This window comes from Caretta caretta, chromosome 3 (assembly GCF_965140235.1).
Source record: "Caretta caretta isolate rCarCar2 chromosome 3, rCarCar1.hap1, whole genome shotgun sequence".
NCBI lineage: Eukaryota > Metazoa > Chordata > Testudines > Cheloniidae > Caretta > Caretta caretta.
The window spans coordinates 131,865,775-131,881,386 of record NC_134208.1 but is presented as its reverse complement, the minus strand read 5'-3'; the positions used below and the strand labels follow the sequence as shown (position 1 = coordinate 131,881,386).

Sequence of the window (15,612 nt, the reverse complement as noted above, 5' to 3'; positions counted from 1 at the left end):
CATTCCACACAAAGATGGACTACAAACTGTCAGGAACACTATCCCCGATAATGTCACGGCAAACCTGGTGGCTGGACTTTGTCCTTACCCACAACTATTTCACATTTGGGAACAATGTATACCTTCAAATCAGCGGCACTGCTATGGGAACCCGCGTGGCCCCACAGTATGCCAACATTTTTATGCCTTAGAACAACGCTTCCTCAGCTCTCGTCCCCTAATGCCCCTACTCTACTTGCACTACATTGATGACATCTTCATCATCTGGACCCATGGAAAAGAAGCCCTGGAGGAATTCCATCATGATTTCAACAATTTCCATCCCACCATCAACCTCAGCCTGGACCAGTCAACACAACAGATCCACTTCCTGGACACTACGGTGCTAATAAGCGATGGTCACATAAACACCATCCTGCATCAGAAACCTACTGACCGCTATGCCTACCTACATGCCTCCAGCTTTCATCCAGACCACACCACACAATCCATTGTCTACAGCCAAGCTCTACGATACAACCGCATTTGCTCCAACCCCTCAGACAGAGACAAACGCCTACAAGATCTCTATCAAGCATTCTTACAACGACAATACCCACCTGCTGAAGTGAAGAAACAGATTGACAGAGCCAGAAGAGTACCCAGAAGTTACCTACTACAGGACAGGCCCAACAAAGAAAATAACAGAACGCCACTAGCATCACCGTCAGCCCCCAACTAAAACCTCTCCAATGCATCATCAAGGATTTACAACCTACCCTGAAGGACGACCCACCACTCTCACAGATCTTGGGAGACATGCCAATCCTTGCTTACAGACAGCCCCCCAGCCTGAAGCAAATACTCACCAGCAACCACACACCACAGAACCACTAACCAAGGAACCCATCCTTGCAACAAAGCCCGTTGCCAACTATTCATCATGCCCGTGCCACATCTATTCAGGGGACACCATCATAGGGCCTAATCACATCAGCCACACTATCAGAGGCTTGTTCACCTGCACATCTACCAATGTGATATATGCCATCATGTACCAGCAATGCCCCTTTGCCATGTACATTGGGCAAACTGGACAGTCTCTACGTAAAAGAATAAATGGACACAAATCAGATGTCAAGAATTATAACATTCCAAAACCAGTCGGAGAACACTTCAATCTCTCTGGTCACTTGATTACAGACCTAAAAGTGGCAATTCTTCAACAAAAAAAACTTCAAAAACAGACTCCAACGAGAGACTGCTGAATTGGAATTAATTTGCAAACTGGATACAATTAACTTAGGCTTGAATAAAGACTGGGAGTGGATGGATCATTACACAATGTAAAACTATTTCCCCATGTTTATTCCCCTCCCTCCGCTGTTCCTCAGATGTTCTTGTCAACTGCTGGAAATGGCCCACCTTGATAATCACTACAAAAGGTCCCCCCCACCCCACCCCGCCCTCTCGCTGGTAATATCTCACCTTACCTGATTGCTCTCCTTACAGTGTGTATGGTAACACCCATTGTTTCACGTTCTCTGTATATATAAATCTCCCCACTGTATTTTCCACTGAATGCATCCGATGAAGTGAGCTGTAGCTCACGAAAGCTTATGCTCAAATAAATTTGTTAGTCTCTAAGGTGCCACAAGTCCTCCTTTTCTTTTTGGTGGATTCTCTGTAACTTGAAGTCTTTAAATCATGATTTGAGGACTTCAATAACTCAGCCAGAGGTTAGGGATCTATTATACGAGTGGGTGGGAGAGCTTCTTTGGCCTGCAATGTGCCAGAGGTCATGATCATGATGGTTCGTTCTGACCTTAAAGTTTATCTGAATAAGCAAGATTTGGTGGTATTTAAAAATAGAGCTCCTATGTACAGTTACACAATATCATCTTATTTTCATTTTCCGTCTGTCTCCTCTCGAGTTTCAATCCCATTTTTAGAGTAAAATCCCAGACTTTTTTCAAGCAGTATATGAATAAAAATGTACTCAGCACTTATATATATATTCAAAATTGTGTGCACAAATTATCCTTATACATTTCACAGACAGGGAAGCTGAAGCAAAGTGACTGGTTGCAGGTCAGAGAAAGAACTAGCAGCAACAACTGGCAATCAAGTTCAGACCTTTGACTGCCAAACCTTTGTTCATTCCATCAGCCCATGCTGCCTCAATTTTAGTTTTGAGGTAACTGGGGATCCTTGAATGAAGGAACAGAATGCCAAAACGGATAGCTCAATCTAAATGCAGTGTGGAAATAATTAAAATCAAAGAAGAATTTTTTTGTCAATATGGTTAACTAAGTGAGTTAATACAAATTAAGTTTCCTATTGCTATTACCTTGTGCACCAAATATAATTTTCTCCTGTGGTAAAGAAATTCTTCCAGTTCCAGTTGAACAAGCAAAGACCTCATCTTCAGTGTACAGGTAGGCAGCATGGTTAAAGAAGTCTGGGACCACGAAACAGCACATCAGTTCTTCAGACTACAAGTGTCCAGAAGAATGACAGAATATACAAATAAACAAAATTTAACACTTAATACAGCACTTTAAAAATGTTCAAAAAGTTGTACAAACATGAATATCTTCCTTTTCTTAATTTTAACATGACAGACATTTATCACTAATTTATTTTAAAAGGATCCCAGTTTCTATTTCTAATTTGCTTTGAATACTTAAGATCTGTTTTATCTACCTGCTAACTCCAAAAGAGATAGAGGTATATTTTCACCAGGATAGAAAAGAGATGAACAAATCAGTAATTCAGCAGCCATCAGACACTCCTCCTAATGTAAGAGCCAATTTGAAAATTGACACCATGGAAAAAATACCAGCCTTATAAAGTTAGGTCAAAGCTAATATTCATGAACATAAAAGCTTAATTAAAGAGACATTGACACTTCATGAAACATTTTTTGTGAAGTGTCAGTTGTGTAAGCAAATATACTTTAAGCACACTTTGCAGATTTCTGTTAGAAATCTTCAGAACATCTGTAATTAAAGATTTGATCGCTGAAAACTAGTTATAGATGGGTTTAATTAATCAGAGATATTCAAGATTATTGGTATTAGAGAGGCTAGTAAAGCAGACTGATGTATCAGATAACAGACTATATACACATTATTTAAAAGCTAAGATTCTGACCAAAAAAAATAACCCCATCAGAAGCCAGGAAATTTAAATTCAAATCTGGTCTGGTTTTTCAGTTCTAATCAAAAGCATGAGATTCCAAAATATCAACAAGCCAGACAGCAGCAGAGGCAAAGCCTCTTTTTTGAGCATATGATGCATCTGAGGGGGCAAGAGCGTATGTATACTGGTGATATTAGCTGGAATTCAGAACCTTCAGCTGGCTTTGCTGAGCATCAGTACAAGGTACAAAAAATAAAGCAGCAACTGCAGATTAGAAAATTAGTTCAATATATACAGCACAAGATACCCTATAAAACAATCTCTGGCAGTGATACTCAGACTGAGGCTCATGAGACACAAGTGGCTCTTTAATGAGACTACTGCAGCTCTTTGCAGCACATGATATTAAAACACTGATTTAATTATTAACCAATCTAAGTTATTAACCAAACAGGATGCTTCTACTATCTTATTAACCAATTGTAGCTGATAAAATAATAGTTGGTTAGTCATTTTGCTGTGAGAATATTATATTTCCCCTGTCATACTGTTTAAAAATAAAAATATAGTACTATAGTAAATGAAACAATGAATTCACACTACTGAGGCTCTTTAGGGAAATGCTGATTACTAATTCGGCTCCTGAACTACTAAGGTCTGAATATCACTGATCTATGGCATATAAATCCATGTAATCAGGTACTGCCCAAATCTCACAAAAGATTCATTTTAAAATAAAGACAAGATTCATATTTGGCTGAAATGCTCTTCAAGTATCCTTTTTTCTTCTTACTCAATATTATTTAACTGCTTTAAAAGCTCTAAAAAGACAAAGATCAAGCTTTAAAATTAAAAGCTACCTCAACAATAGTTTTTAACCTCTAAGTCAGGGGTTCTCAACCTTTTTCTTTCTTTTTCCCCAACAAGCTATAAAAACACCAGGGCCCAGTGTGGGGGGACTTAGGGGTCCGTCCGCCGGGCCCTCAAGCATAGGAGTAGTTTGACTTCTATTGGCAGGGGATGGGGCAGGGAGGGAGTGCCACTCACCTCAGCAGGCCACCCAGCCTGTCTGGGTTGTCGGGGCGGGGGGGGGGGGGAGGGGTTATAACTCAAAGGGGGTGGCTCAGCTCAAAAAGTTTGAAAACTGTTCAGAGGGCAGGGGGTAGCTAGGTGTTGTGTGTAGGCAGGGGGGAGTAGCTCAGAATGCAGGGAGAGGGGTAGCTAGGGGCTATGTGCCTGGAGAGCCTCCCCACCCTGCGGTTGCTACTCTCCTTTACCAGCTACGTAAGCAGTCAAAGGGGGCAACCCCAGGCACCAGCAGCAGCAGGAGGAGGAGACAGGGGAACACCATGGCTGCCAGCTACATGGCACCAGCCAGAGTAGCAGCTGCCCCACACTGCCCAGCTCCAGCTTACAGCCTCCAACCTGGCCAGGGGGCAGGGCCTCGGGGGCTGGAGGAGAGAAGGAAGTGGGGCAGGCATGGAGCTGCCCCCATGACTTCCCTACTCTGGGTAAGGCACTGCAGTTTGGGGGGGCAATGCCCCCTCATAACCACCCAAATCTGCCCATGGACTCGGGGCATTAGTCCCAGGGGGAGTGCCAGGGCACCAGGACTTTGGTCCCATGGGGGGTGCCGGGGCTTGGGCCACAGGCCCTGCAACCCCCCTGAAATGGCTCGCAGACCCCCAAGAGGCCAAAGACCCCCAGTTAAGAACCCCTGCTCTAAGTTTTACTCTTAATTTTTCTGTATTAGCTGTCCATTTTCAGCAAAATTCCTTCAGCCTCTTCCTTCAGATTCAAGACCCTGAGGATGAATTACTTCATAATTCATGCAAAATTGATTTTATAATAAAACTGCTTACAACAGAGACATAGATGGCAGTATGTAGAGGGCAAGATAGTAAACCTAAACAGTATGGAATATCTCAGCAATAACACTTTGAAAAAGGAGAGAGTTTCTGTGGGTTTTTAACTTTATATATTTTACATGAAATTTAAATATTTTACATTGAACTTTACGTATTGCTCTCATCAAAAGCTGTTTATATTAATTCTGAGGAAAATAAAACACACACACAAAAATGTTGCCTGTATACATTATTTTCAAGACTAATTCCAAATTCACGTTAGAGCAAAGGTCCAATGACTCCATACCTGAAAAGGTGGATTATATTGGGTAACCTCCACAACAACATCATCAGACATGTGGTAACCTTTATCCTCCACTGTTATGAGAGTGTAATAGGTGAGACATGGACTGTCTCCAAGATGCCATGCTGCAGCCAAAATTACCAGTCCATCACTATTCATTGAAAAAGCAACATGCCATTAGTACATGCACCATGGTTCAGAAAACAGGAACATAGGTAGAACGCTACATAAATAATATTTTTAGGTATCCAACAGTACTAGAAAAGTGTCTTTTTTATTAAACAGGAACTTTAGTCTCTAACTTAAAACAGTAAGGGGGTATATGGAGTATTTTGTTGTTTTAATGCTCTTAATGCAACAATGGTTTCTAGACACTGAAAATATGTGGAAAACTAAATTCCCATCACGTTGTTTAAGTAATACCAACAGAAGCCACAGACCAGTTATTTTGAAGTTATATAGAAGTTATATTTGGTTTACCCAGCCTCCTGGAAAAAAACATTGCAAAGAAAATTATCATGAAATGACAGAACTTAATAGAGTTATTCTGGGTGAAGAATTTTTAAAACCTAATTACTAGTTACTAATGCCATCACATCTAGTACAATTAGTTATTTGCACTGAGGTGCCTGTTTTGTCCCCAACAGCATTCAGAGTAATTAAAATCCCAATAATTTGCATATAAAACAATGTAGGAAAATAGAAAGCACTTATCAAATCAGCATATGGTTCATCTCTTGCTAGGCAGAATGCTCATGCCTACCGGTTTCGTTGCAAATCCAAATACTGAACATTGACTCCTCCTTTAATATCTTCATAGTTACTTTCAGAGCCCTGTAAAAGACACTAATTTATAGTGACAGAAATAAATCAGCTAACTACCAATGTCATTTTATTTTTCAAGTGTACTGCTTCTTACCCAAATTGCATCTGTGATGTGTTCTTTAAGGATTCTGTTGATATCCCAGCTGAGAACTTGACGTTCAGTAGAATCGTCTATCTCCCATTTGTTTAGATTTGAACTGGTCAGTGCATAAAAGCTTGATCTCTCTTTGTCCCAAAGAACACTAGAAAGCTGCATTTAATAAAAAAAAAAAAAAAAAGCAAGCTCTGTCAGTTAAAGTATGTTCTTACTATTCTGATATATTGTGCCACTCCACTCAATCTGATAAGACATATGGATGCTCAATTTGACAATTATTATTTGTATTACTGTAGTGCCTACGAGCCCTGCTCATGGACCAGAACCCCATTGTGCAAGGGGCTATATAACCACAGGATAAAAAAATGGTCCCTGCCCGAAAGAGTTTACAATCTCTGCTTTAACTATGATACAAAATTTAAGCATCAAAATAATTCCAGATGGAAGTTATTTTATGGGATTAAAAAAAAATAGAAAAAATATATCTCATGCTCCTCTCCAGCTTTTGTAAAATTCACATACAAAACTTGAGGATGACCCACAACCACTGGCATCCCTTTATCTAGGGAGAACCTATGAGTTACTAATAGTTTCTCCATTGTCATTCAATTTGCCTGCACCATTCTCTGCACATCTCAAGTGTACACCAGGCTATAGGTCAATGTACACTTTAAAAATTGTGCTTTGGGGATGCAAGGACCTGAAAGAACATTTGCCTAATAAAGTAAACGTGCTATAGATGCACAAGAAATGAGGCAAGCTCTTCAGATAGACAAGAGGGTACTTTTTCCTATGACTCTAGTAAGGTGCATGGGATAGGATGTTTTGGTGATGCGTAACTTAACAGGTTTTTGGGGGTTTTTTAATATGAGTTGTACGGTTAAGAACTCAAATCAGAAAATGCCAAAGTTAATATTCACATGCAAGTTAAATTATGTCCTTCCTTATGGATATGCACGACAATATAATCACAAAATAAGTCACAAATAATACAAATAGATGTCCATATAACCTTGAAAAGTGAATAATATATAACATGCAGCAAATGACACAGGGCCTGCTTCATTCATCGCTCACCTTGTATGGGGCTCATCTTGTACGTAAGTGACTTTCAGAGACTGTCAGCATAAGCAGAGCATATATACAAAACTACAAAATGCCACACATCTAGTTTTATAGAAAACTGTATGTTATATTTGATATATGGTAAGTGAACATATAATTAAAGATTCTTGGAATATACAAGTACCACTACACTGCATACAATCTTAACTTTGGCATTTCCTGACTTGAATGATAATACTGCGCAATAAAGCACACACTAAAGTTTCTTTTGATTAACTTAAATTAGTCTTCCTATCATGAAAATCTTAAAAAATACACAAGCACTCAGCAATTAAACTGCTAGTTCAAGTCTGATATGGACCAGAAAGGAAGACAATATGTTGTGTAAGGCCACTCCACGAAATAAACAAAGGGCCACAGGCTGTTGAGAAATACCAAATCTAGATAGGACACCAAGTATAGTTTGCTTTTGACATTCAATTACCACAGGGATAATCTATAACAAACGAATAGGAGGAACAGTAGTAGACTCCAGTTTTCTAGGCTTTAAGCCACTTGGAGTTTGACAAACGCAGTGCAGGGAATCTTCTGGGAAGCATAAGAAATACTAATTCTGGAACATAAATCATGTTGAGGACTAAGTCCAAGTGATCATACTGGATGCAGATCATTTAATGAGCACACTGATGCTATGATTTCTGAGGAAATTTAAAAACAGTTGCAAGATAATTATTCCTTTCTGTTTACATCAGTGCTGTCAAGCAGTGGTTTTCTTTAGGGGTCCACAGACTATGTCGAAGAGGTCTGCGAAAGGTTGTCGTTACTAAAGAACAGTGGTTTTCAACCTGGGATCCACAGACTACGTCTAAGATTTCCAAAGGGATTTCCGCCTGCATGTGAAATTTTTTAGGGGTCCACAAATGAAAATAGATTGAAAACCACTGCTGTAAAGTATTTCTTTTTTAAGCCTTAGTGAATATAATTGGTATGGAGTGGGTTTCAGATGTTCTGTATCCTGGTACAGTATGTCCTTAAGTAGCAGTGAGTGAAAGGGGAAGGAAGGAGTGAGACAAGTTGGAACACGTCATTATAATTTTTTTTAAAAAAAATCTATTTATAATAATCTATTTCTTGAACTTACCGCAGCATCATTACTAGGAGACAAAATCCCCAAGAGAGAGGAGACTCTTCGGCCAATTCCAGAAAACATGCCCTGTCCCTGTGGCAGGACATGCTGATGGATCTTACCAGAACTGTCTGGTATCAATCGAACTAGCTGGCCCCTTGAAGATGATAAAACAAAACTTCCTCCCTAACAAAAAGTAAAAATGTCTACATTAGACACATAAAAGACACACCACCAACTTTCAGCAACAATTACTGTCAAATAAGGATTATTTGTACCAGGTCAGGAGAAAAACAGGACTGGGAACATAGCCATCCTTGCTACTCTATAAAGAAAACGAGGGCTAGCAGAGATATAGTATGAAACATGTTTTCCAGCAAATTAATTTAAAGCTCAGCTGGCTGTAAAAGCCTGGGAAAAACTTCACTTAGTTAAAAATGTCAGCTTTTCAATAGGCCGTGCTCTTTACCTGGAAATTATAATGCATTACATAAAAACTGAAATGTATCAGATGTAGTGCTTTTTAACAACTATTTATAGTTCTTCCAAGGCTAAAATTATGGCATATAGCACACAATATATTTGTTAGGTTACGCATGTTTAAATTAATATTTTACCACATTTTCTGAAAAACTGTTTTATTGATCACAAAAATAGTCCACCTTTAATGAACATTTTTAACAACTATTATTTGAGAACTTAATGCTCATTTTCATAATCTTCTTACTAGGAACTGCTCTGCTCCATAACAAAAATTTATTTCCATGGGTAGCTTGCTGTTTTCACTGAAGTGCCCTAACCTAACTAAGTAGGACACATCACAACTAACTGCATAAGAAAATATCCATCAGACTATGTTGTGAGACTTATTTCAGTATCTTTTAAAAATGATTTTGGTAATAGCGAATGTATTGTTTGTAAAAGATGCCACATTGTTGTTAAACGAAATGCAGCACTATTTGGCAACAGTAGTGGAGAGGACAGGGACAGGCTCACCTCTTGTGCAAAGTCATTAACTTCAATGGTGTTACATGAGAGATGAATATAGCCCATACTATGAAAGACACATTACTTAGAAGTATTGAAAGAAGTCTGTATCAAACAAATATTAAACTGGAGTTCAACAATGATTAATCTTCTAAACACTGCACAAGATTTCACCTATGGAATTGCATTTCAGTCAACAAAAATTGCAAAGCTAAAATTCCATGTAATGTTTTCAAACAAATGTTTACACTTCTCAAAATGCTGTGGTATAGTTCCATTTGAACTTTTCCTGAGTCTCAGTTTAGCAAGTCTAGTGCTTCAAAGTCTGAGGTGCCTGCACACACACTTTCAATTGCTTTCATTTTCTGACAGATGCTTAATTCTTTTATTAGACTTTTTAAGTTAAACAAGAAACATATGTGTTGTTTGGGGATTTTTTAATACTCACTGCTAATCAAAAATGTTACATATAAATATAATAATTCTGCCCTAAAAGGAAAATCATTTTATTTAAATTAGACTTCAGATGTGCCAGGTTTTAGAAGTTGCAAAATACAGGTAAAAATATTCCAACAGGGTCAATCTGCTGACATCTGAAACACTTACGTGTAACTGTTCATTTAGTTAAGTGAAAAAAATTCACAATTCCTTAGTAAACGTAACAGGTTAAAAAAGAGAATACAAGTAGTCTTACCACCATTTTATCTTTGCAGTTTACTCCTCTTACATCTAATTTCTAAACTAGGATTTATAAAAAAAATATATCCCGTTTAACAAGCTCATGCACAAAATAATTCTCTATTCGTGTTTGTCATATTCTGGAACTTTTGTGAGGAAAGGGATCTTGCTTTCACTCACGGTGGTATCGCCTCTCTGACAGTTCTGTGAAGTTATCCATAATGAGGTCACATAGCTCACTCTGCAACTGTTTAGTTTATTAAAGTTCCTAGGGGTTTAAGACTTGATGCTCCAAATACTCTTTTCTGTTTCTAAGTTAGCAATCAAATTAATACTTTTGATGTAAACAAAATTTGTACTATACCTTAACAGCTGTTAGAAAACTGCACAGAGAGCCGCCAAAGTCTGTAAAAGTCTCCGTATAGGAACCTTCATGCAGAAGGCTGGGCCAATAACGTACAAACCCTTCACTGGTGGCAACCATCGCTGACAGAGACTTGGAATTACAGAAAAATAGTCAACACATGATATAGGTGGACTATAATAAGGATGAAACTTTTTATTTGAATAATATTAAATCTCTTTTGAGTGTCCCAGAAGTTAAGAGGATAAAAACAAAAAATGGTAAATATATACATACACACACAAACAGAACTAAAGCACATTTAGGGTAGAGGAGGAGGATTATGTAAAAATGGAAACTTCTAACTCAACAGATGTATATATTGAGTCACATCTGCTTGTCTTACTGACAAAAATAATTTTTACTACTTTTTACTGCTGATCATGTAGCAGGGTCAATATAGCTACTGAGAGCAAGTGAGATTTGTTGCTGTAAGAACCAGCGAAGGACTTAAGTTCCAGATGCAAAATCTTTATTACTGGTCATGACATGTGACCCCAAAAACTCAGGTTGACTAATATCCAATGTCAGCCAGCGAAGCTGACGGCTAAGAGAAAAAAATCTCTTTACCTGTAAACCAAATAAAATGGTTCTGGAGCCATTAAGAGAAACATTAAACTCTACAATGCCTTGTTTTACAAATGTATTCTTCAAAGAATAATCACACAAACTCTCAGATGTTTCTATCAAGATGTTTTGGGTGAAGAGTTCTTCACTTTAGGATTTACTCTCCCTGGAGATCCACCCAAGGCCAAAGAATGGTGCAAGTGCCTTTATCCAAGTAAAGATCTGAACAGGAAGCACTACGTCTAATCAACTGATTGTCCAAAAAATCACAAAATAATAACATAATAATGGCTGTAATGGGTCAGACCAATGGTCCACCTAGCCCACTAACCTATCTTCTATAAATAGCCAGTGTGAGATACTTCAGAGAGAATTAACGGAATAGGGCATTTATCAAGTGATTCATTCCCTGCTGTCCAATCCCAGTTTATAGCAGTTGGAGATTGAGGGCCATGGGGTTACATCTCTGACCATCTTGGCTAATAGCCATCGATGAACCTATTCTCCACGAATTTATCTAATTCTTTTGTAACTCATTTACACTTTTGGCCTTCACAATATCCCCTGGGAAGGGGTTCCACAGGCTGACTGCATGTTGTGTGAAGTACTTATGTTTGTTTTAAACCTGCTGTATATTAATTTATTTGGATCACCCCTGGTTCTTGTGTTACATGAAGGGATAAATAACACTTCCTCCACACCATTAATGATTTTAGAGACCTCTATCACATCCCACCCCTGGGTTGTCTCTTTTCTGAGCTGAATAGTTAATCTTTTTAATCTCCCCATCATATGGAAGTTGTTCCATATCCCAAAGATTTTTGTAGCCCTTCTCTTTACTTGTTCCAATTTTAATATATCTTTTTTGAGACGGGGCAACCAGAACTGCATGCAGTACTCAGGGACTGGGCATACCATGGATTTACATAGTGGCATTAAGATATTTTCTTATTATCTATTCCCTTCCTAATAGCTCCTAACACTGTTAAGCTTTTTTGACTGTCACTGCACATTGAGCAGATGTTTTCAGAAAACTATCTAAGATGACTCCAAGATCTCTTTCTTAAGTGGCAACAGCTGATTTAGACCCCATAATTTTGTGTGTATAGTTGGGGTTATGTTTTCCAATGTGCATTACTTTGCACTTATCAACATTAAATTTCATTTGCCATTTTGTTGCCTAGTCATTCAGTTTTGTGAGATCCCTTTGAAACTCTTTGCAATCATCTTTGGACTTAACCATCGAATAATTTTCTATCATCTGCAAACTCTGCCACCTCACAGTTTCCCCACTTTTCCAAATCATTTATAAATATGTTGTACAGCACTTGTCCCAGTACAGATCCTTGGGGGACCCTGCTATTTACCTCTCTCCACTGTGAAAACTAACCATTTATTCCTACCCTTTGCTTCCTATCTTTTAACCAGTTACTGATACATGAGAGGTCCTTCCGTCTTCTCCCATGACTGCTTACTTTGCTTAAGAGCCTTTGGTGAGGGACCTTGTCAAAGGCTTTCTGAAAATCCAAGTACACTATATCTAACTCTAACATCCTTGTCCAGATTTTGTTGACAACCTCAAAAAATTCTAATAGATTTATGAAGCATGATTTGCCTATACAAAAGCCATGTTGATTTTCCCCAACAGTGTTTATCTCTGCGCCTGATAATTCTGTTCTTTACTATAATGTCAACCTATTTGCCTAGTACTGAAGTTAGGCTTACTGGCTTGTAATTGCCAGGATTGTCTCTGGAGCCTTTTTTTAAAAATGGCTGTTACATTAGCTATCTTCCAGTCATCTGGTACAGATGCTGATTTAATCAACAGGCTACATACCACAGTCAGTAGTTCTGAAATTTCATACTCGAGTTCCTTCAGAACTCTTGGGTGAATATTTGTTCCAAAATCTCCTTTACTGACACCTCAATCTTGGACATTTCCTCAGATCTGTCATCTAAAAGAATGGCTCAGGTGTGGGAATCTCCTGCACATCCTCTGCAGTAAAGACCAATGCAAAGAATTCATTTCTACAACGGCCTTGTCTTTCTTGAGTGCTCATTTACCACCTTGATCATCCAGTGGCCCCACTGATTGTTTGGCAGGCTTCCTGCTTCTTATGTACTTACAAACATTTTTGCTGTTAGTTTTTGGGTCTTTTGCTAGTTGCTCTTCAAATTCCTTTTTGGCATGCCTAATTATACTTTTGCACTTGACTTGCCAGAGTTTATGCTCTTTTCTATTTTACTCATTAGGATTTGACTTCCAAAGTTTTTAAAGGATGCCTTTTTGCCTTTAAATGCCTCTTTTACTCTGTTGTTTAGCCATGGTGGCATTTTTCTGGTCCTCTTACGTTTTTGTTTTGTTTTAATTTGGAGTATACATTTTGTTTGAGCCTCTACTGTGGTGTTTTTAAATAGTTTTCATGCAGCTTGAAGACATTTTACTCTTGTGACTATTCCTTTTAATTTCCATTTAAATAGCCTCCTCATTTTTGTGTAGATCCCCTTTTAAAAGTTAAATGCTACTGTGGTGGGTTTCTTTAGTATTTTCCCCCCTACAAGGATGTTAAATTTAATTACGTTATGGTCACTATTACTGATCAATTCAATTATATTTAAAAATTTAACAATAATTTATGTTATAATGTTGTTGTTGAGGATGTCATTGAGCTACTCCTTTTACCCAACCTCTTGCAGTTTTCCCACCACTAATATTCCCCTTACATGCTTACTATTGTGGTCCACAAAACAATGATGTCTTTGCAAAACATACCCAGCTAAGGAAAGATTAATTTAATAATTTAGGCTTTTGCATGTTCTCAGCTCTTATATTACTTCTAGCATGATTAAACTGTGGCAAGATTAAAGGGGTCAAGTTTGGGGGGAGGGATGTAACAGCAAAATGCTACTACCTCTTTTCACCACCTAGAAATTCAAGATGATGCCAGGATGGATGGCTTCTTCCCTTCAAGGACTAGCTGCTGATCTGATCCTCACTGAAAAGCTCTGGGTGCACTGAACGAATGCTGTGTACAACCTGAAACTGAAAACTGGCCACTATCTCATGTTCTTTGTGAACGGTAGTTACACACAATATCGTACACAGTAGTGCAATATTGTGTATACCTAGTTGATCCTGGGTTCTCATCCCCGCACAGTACAAGAGGTATTTAGCAAAGCAGCAGGCCCAGACAGGCAGATCACCTATTTCTTCCAGTGTTGGATGGCATTCATAATGAAACTTAGGCAAAAAAACAGTTTTCATTTGCAGTCAGTCCACACACCCAGAATTAAAACACAGATGATGCATAACTTTTTCAGGAAGCACTATATTCAAATTTCACTTACCTGGACTAAACTTTCAGGTGTCCCACTGCTGAATGATGCTATTTTCCCTAGTCTGATTTTTTTTTTTAATGAATTAATCCTTTAAGAACTGCAATGTAAGAAGTTTCTAATTACTACATTTAATTACCAAAAAAAGTGAGTGAGTGGGACTTGACAGCAGAGCTGCAGAGAGATCCCTACATGGCCATTGACGCCAGATCTCTACAGACACAAGGAGCAGGGAAGGCTGTCATCCTGGTGGAGCAAAGCAGAGACCACCCAGCACTCCCACCTGGTGAGTGAGAGTCCATGACAGCAGTGCTACAGAGGGCTCCCTGCACTGCTACATAAGTCATTCAGCAGTGAGGTGGCCACGCCCGCAGCCAGGGACGACTCCTCTTCCTTACAGTCCTGGACAGAGATCTCCGCTCTGCCCTTCCAAGACTGCAGCCTCCCCCTGCACCTTGTGTGCAGGGATCAGGTATCACCAGCCCAGAAAACTCTCTGCAGCTCCACTGCCACAGACTGACCCACTCACCCCCATGACAGCAGGGCTGCAGAGGACTCCCTCCAGGGCCACAGGGCTGGTGACACCAAATCCCTGTAGGCACGCTGACAGTTACCGAACAATGGTTTCTTCATCAATTTGAGTGTGTCAACAGAAATCGATGTTTATTGACAGTTATCGATTAAAACTGAATCCCACCAAACCTAATTATAACACAGGGAATGCAGTTTCCAAAAGAATGAGTGACAAAGAAGATGATAGTCATAGATGTTTTTTTTTAATTTGTTAAGTTGCTTACCTGTAGAGAAGGTACTTCACTTGAAGTACTGAGGCAGGATATAGCTGCTAAGCTAGAACTCCATTGGAAGTCACTGGATGGCAACTGTAGTTCCTTGCATACAGATAACTACAACGAGGAATAAAGAGACACTATCATAAACATGCCTCAGACAAAGTCATTTGTATATCCATTTTACAAATTCTACTAAATCGTTGTTCTGACAGTAGATACTAAGGTAAAAGCAAACAATTAAATTGCTCAAATTACATGAAACTACAGCAAAGGGTTTTAGAGAGGATTATCAGAGGATAGTCACATTTGTGTTAAATAAATACCCAGGCATGCTTCACTCCCATCTTAATGACAAATACAGGAACTCTAGATTCCAGTCTTCTGTCAACCAGACAGCAACTTGTGTCTGCCAACAAGCAGGCAATTATTTCACTGAACTTATTTCTTTATTTAAATGTCTTAA

At 38.8% G+C, this 15,612-nt stretch overlaps 1 protein-coding gene across 2 annotated transcripts in view; it reads right to left on the bottom strand.

The window, feature by feature from the left end:
- The window catches only part of NUP133 (nucleoporin 133), a 62,173-nt gene that overhangs the window by 38,988 nt on the left and 7,573 nt on the right, over window positions 1-15,612 (bottom strand). For both annotated transcript variants that reach the window (XR_007355729.2, XM_048843896.2), the window contains exons 4-10: window positions 15,156-15,263; window positions 10,417-10,548; window positions 8,403-8,573; window positions 6,194-6,349; window positions 6,038-6,108; window positions 5,278-5,425; window positions 2,330-2,474 (exon numbers count right to left, since the gene is read on the bottom strand). Coding sequence is in view for 1 of the 2 variants with exons in the window: in XM_048843896.2 (XP_048699853.1) it covers window positions 2,330-2,474; window positions 5,278-5,425; window positions 6,038-6,108; window positions 6,194-6,349; window positions 8,403-8,573; window positions 10,417-10,548; window positions 15,156-15,263 (931 nt within the window). In the remaining variant the exon portion in view is untranslated. The remainder of the gene's footprint in view (window positions 1-2,329; window positions 2,475-5,277; window positions 5,426-6,037; window positions 6,109-6,193; window positions 6,350-8,402; window positions 8,574-10,416; window positions 10,549-15,155; window positions 15,264-15,612) is intronic.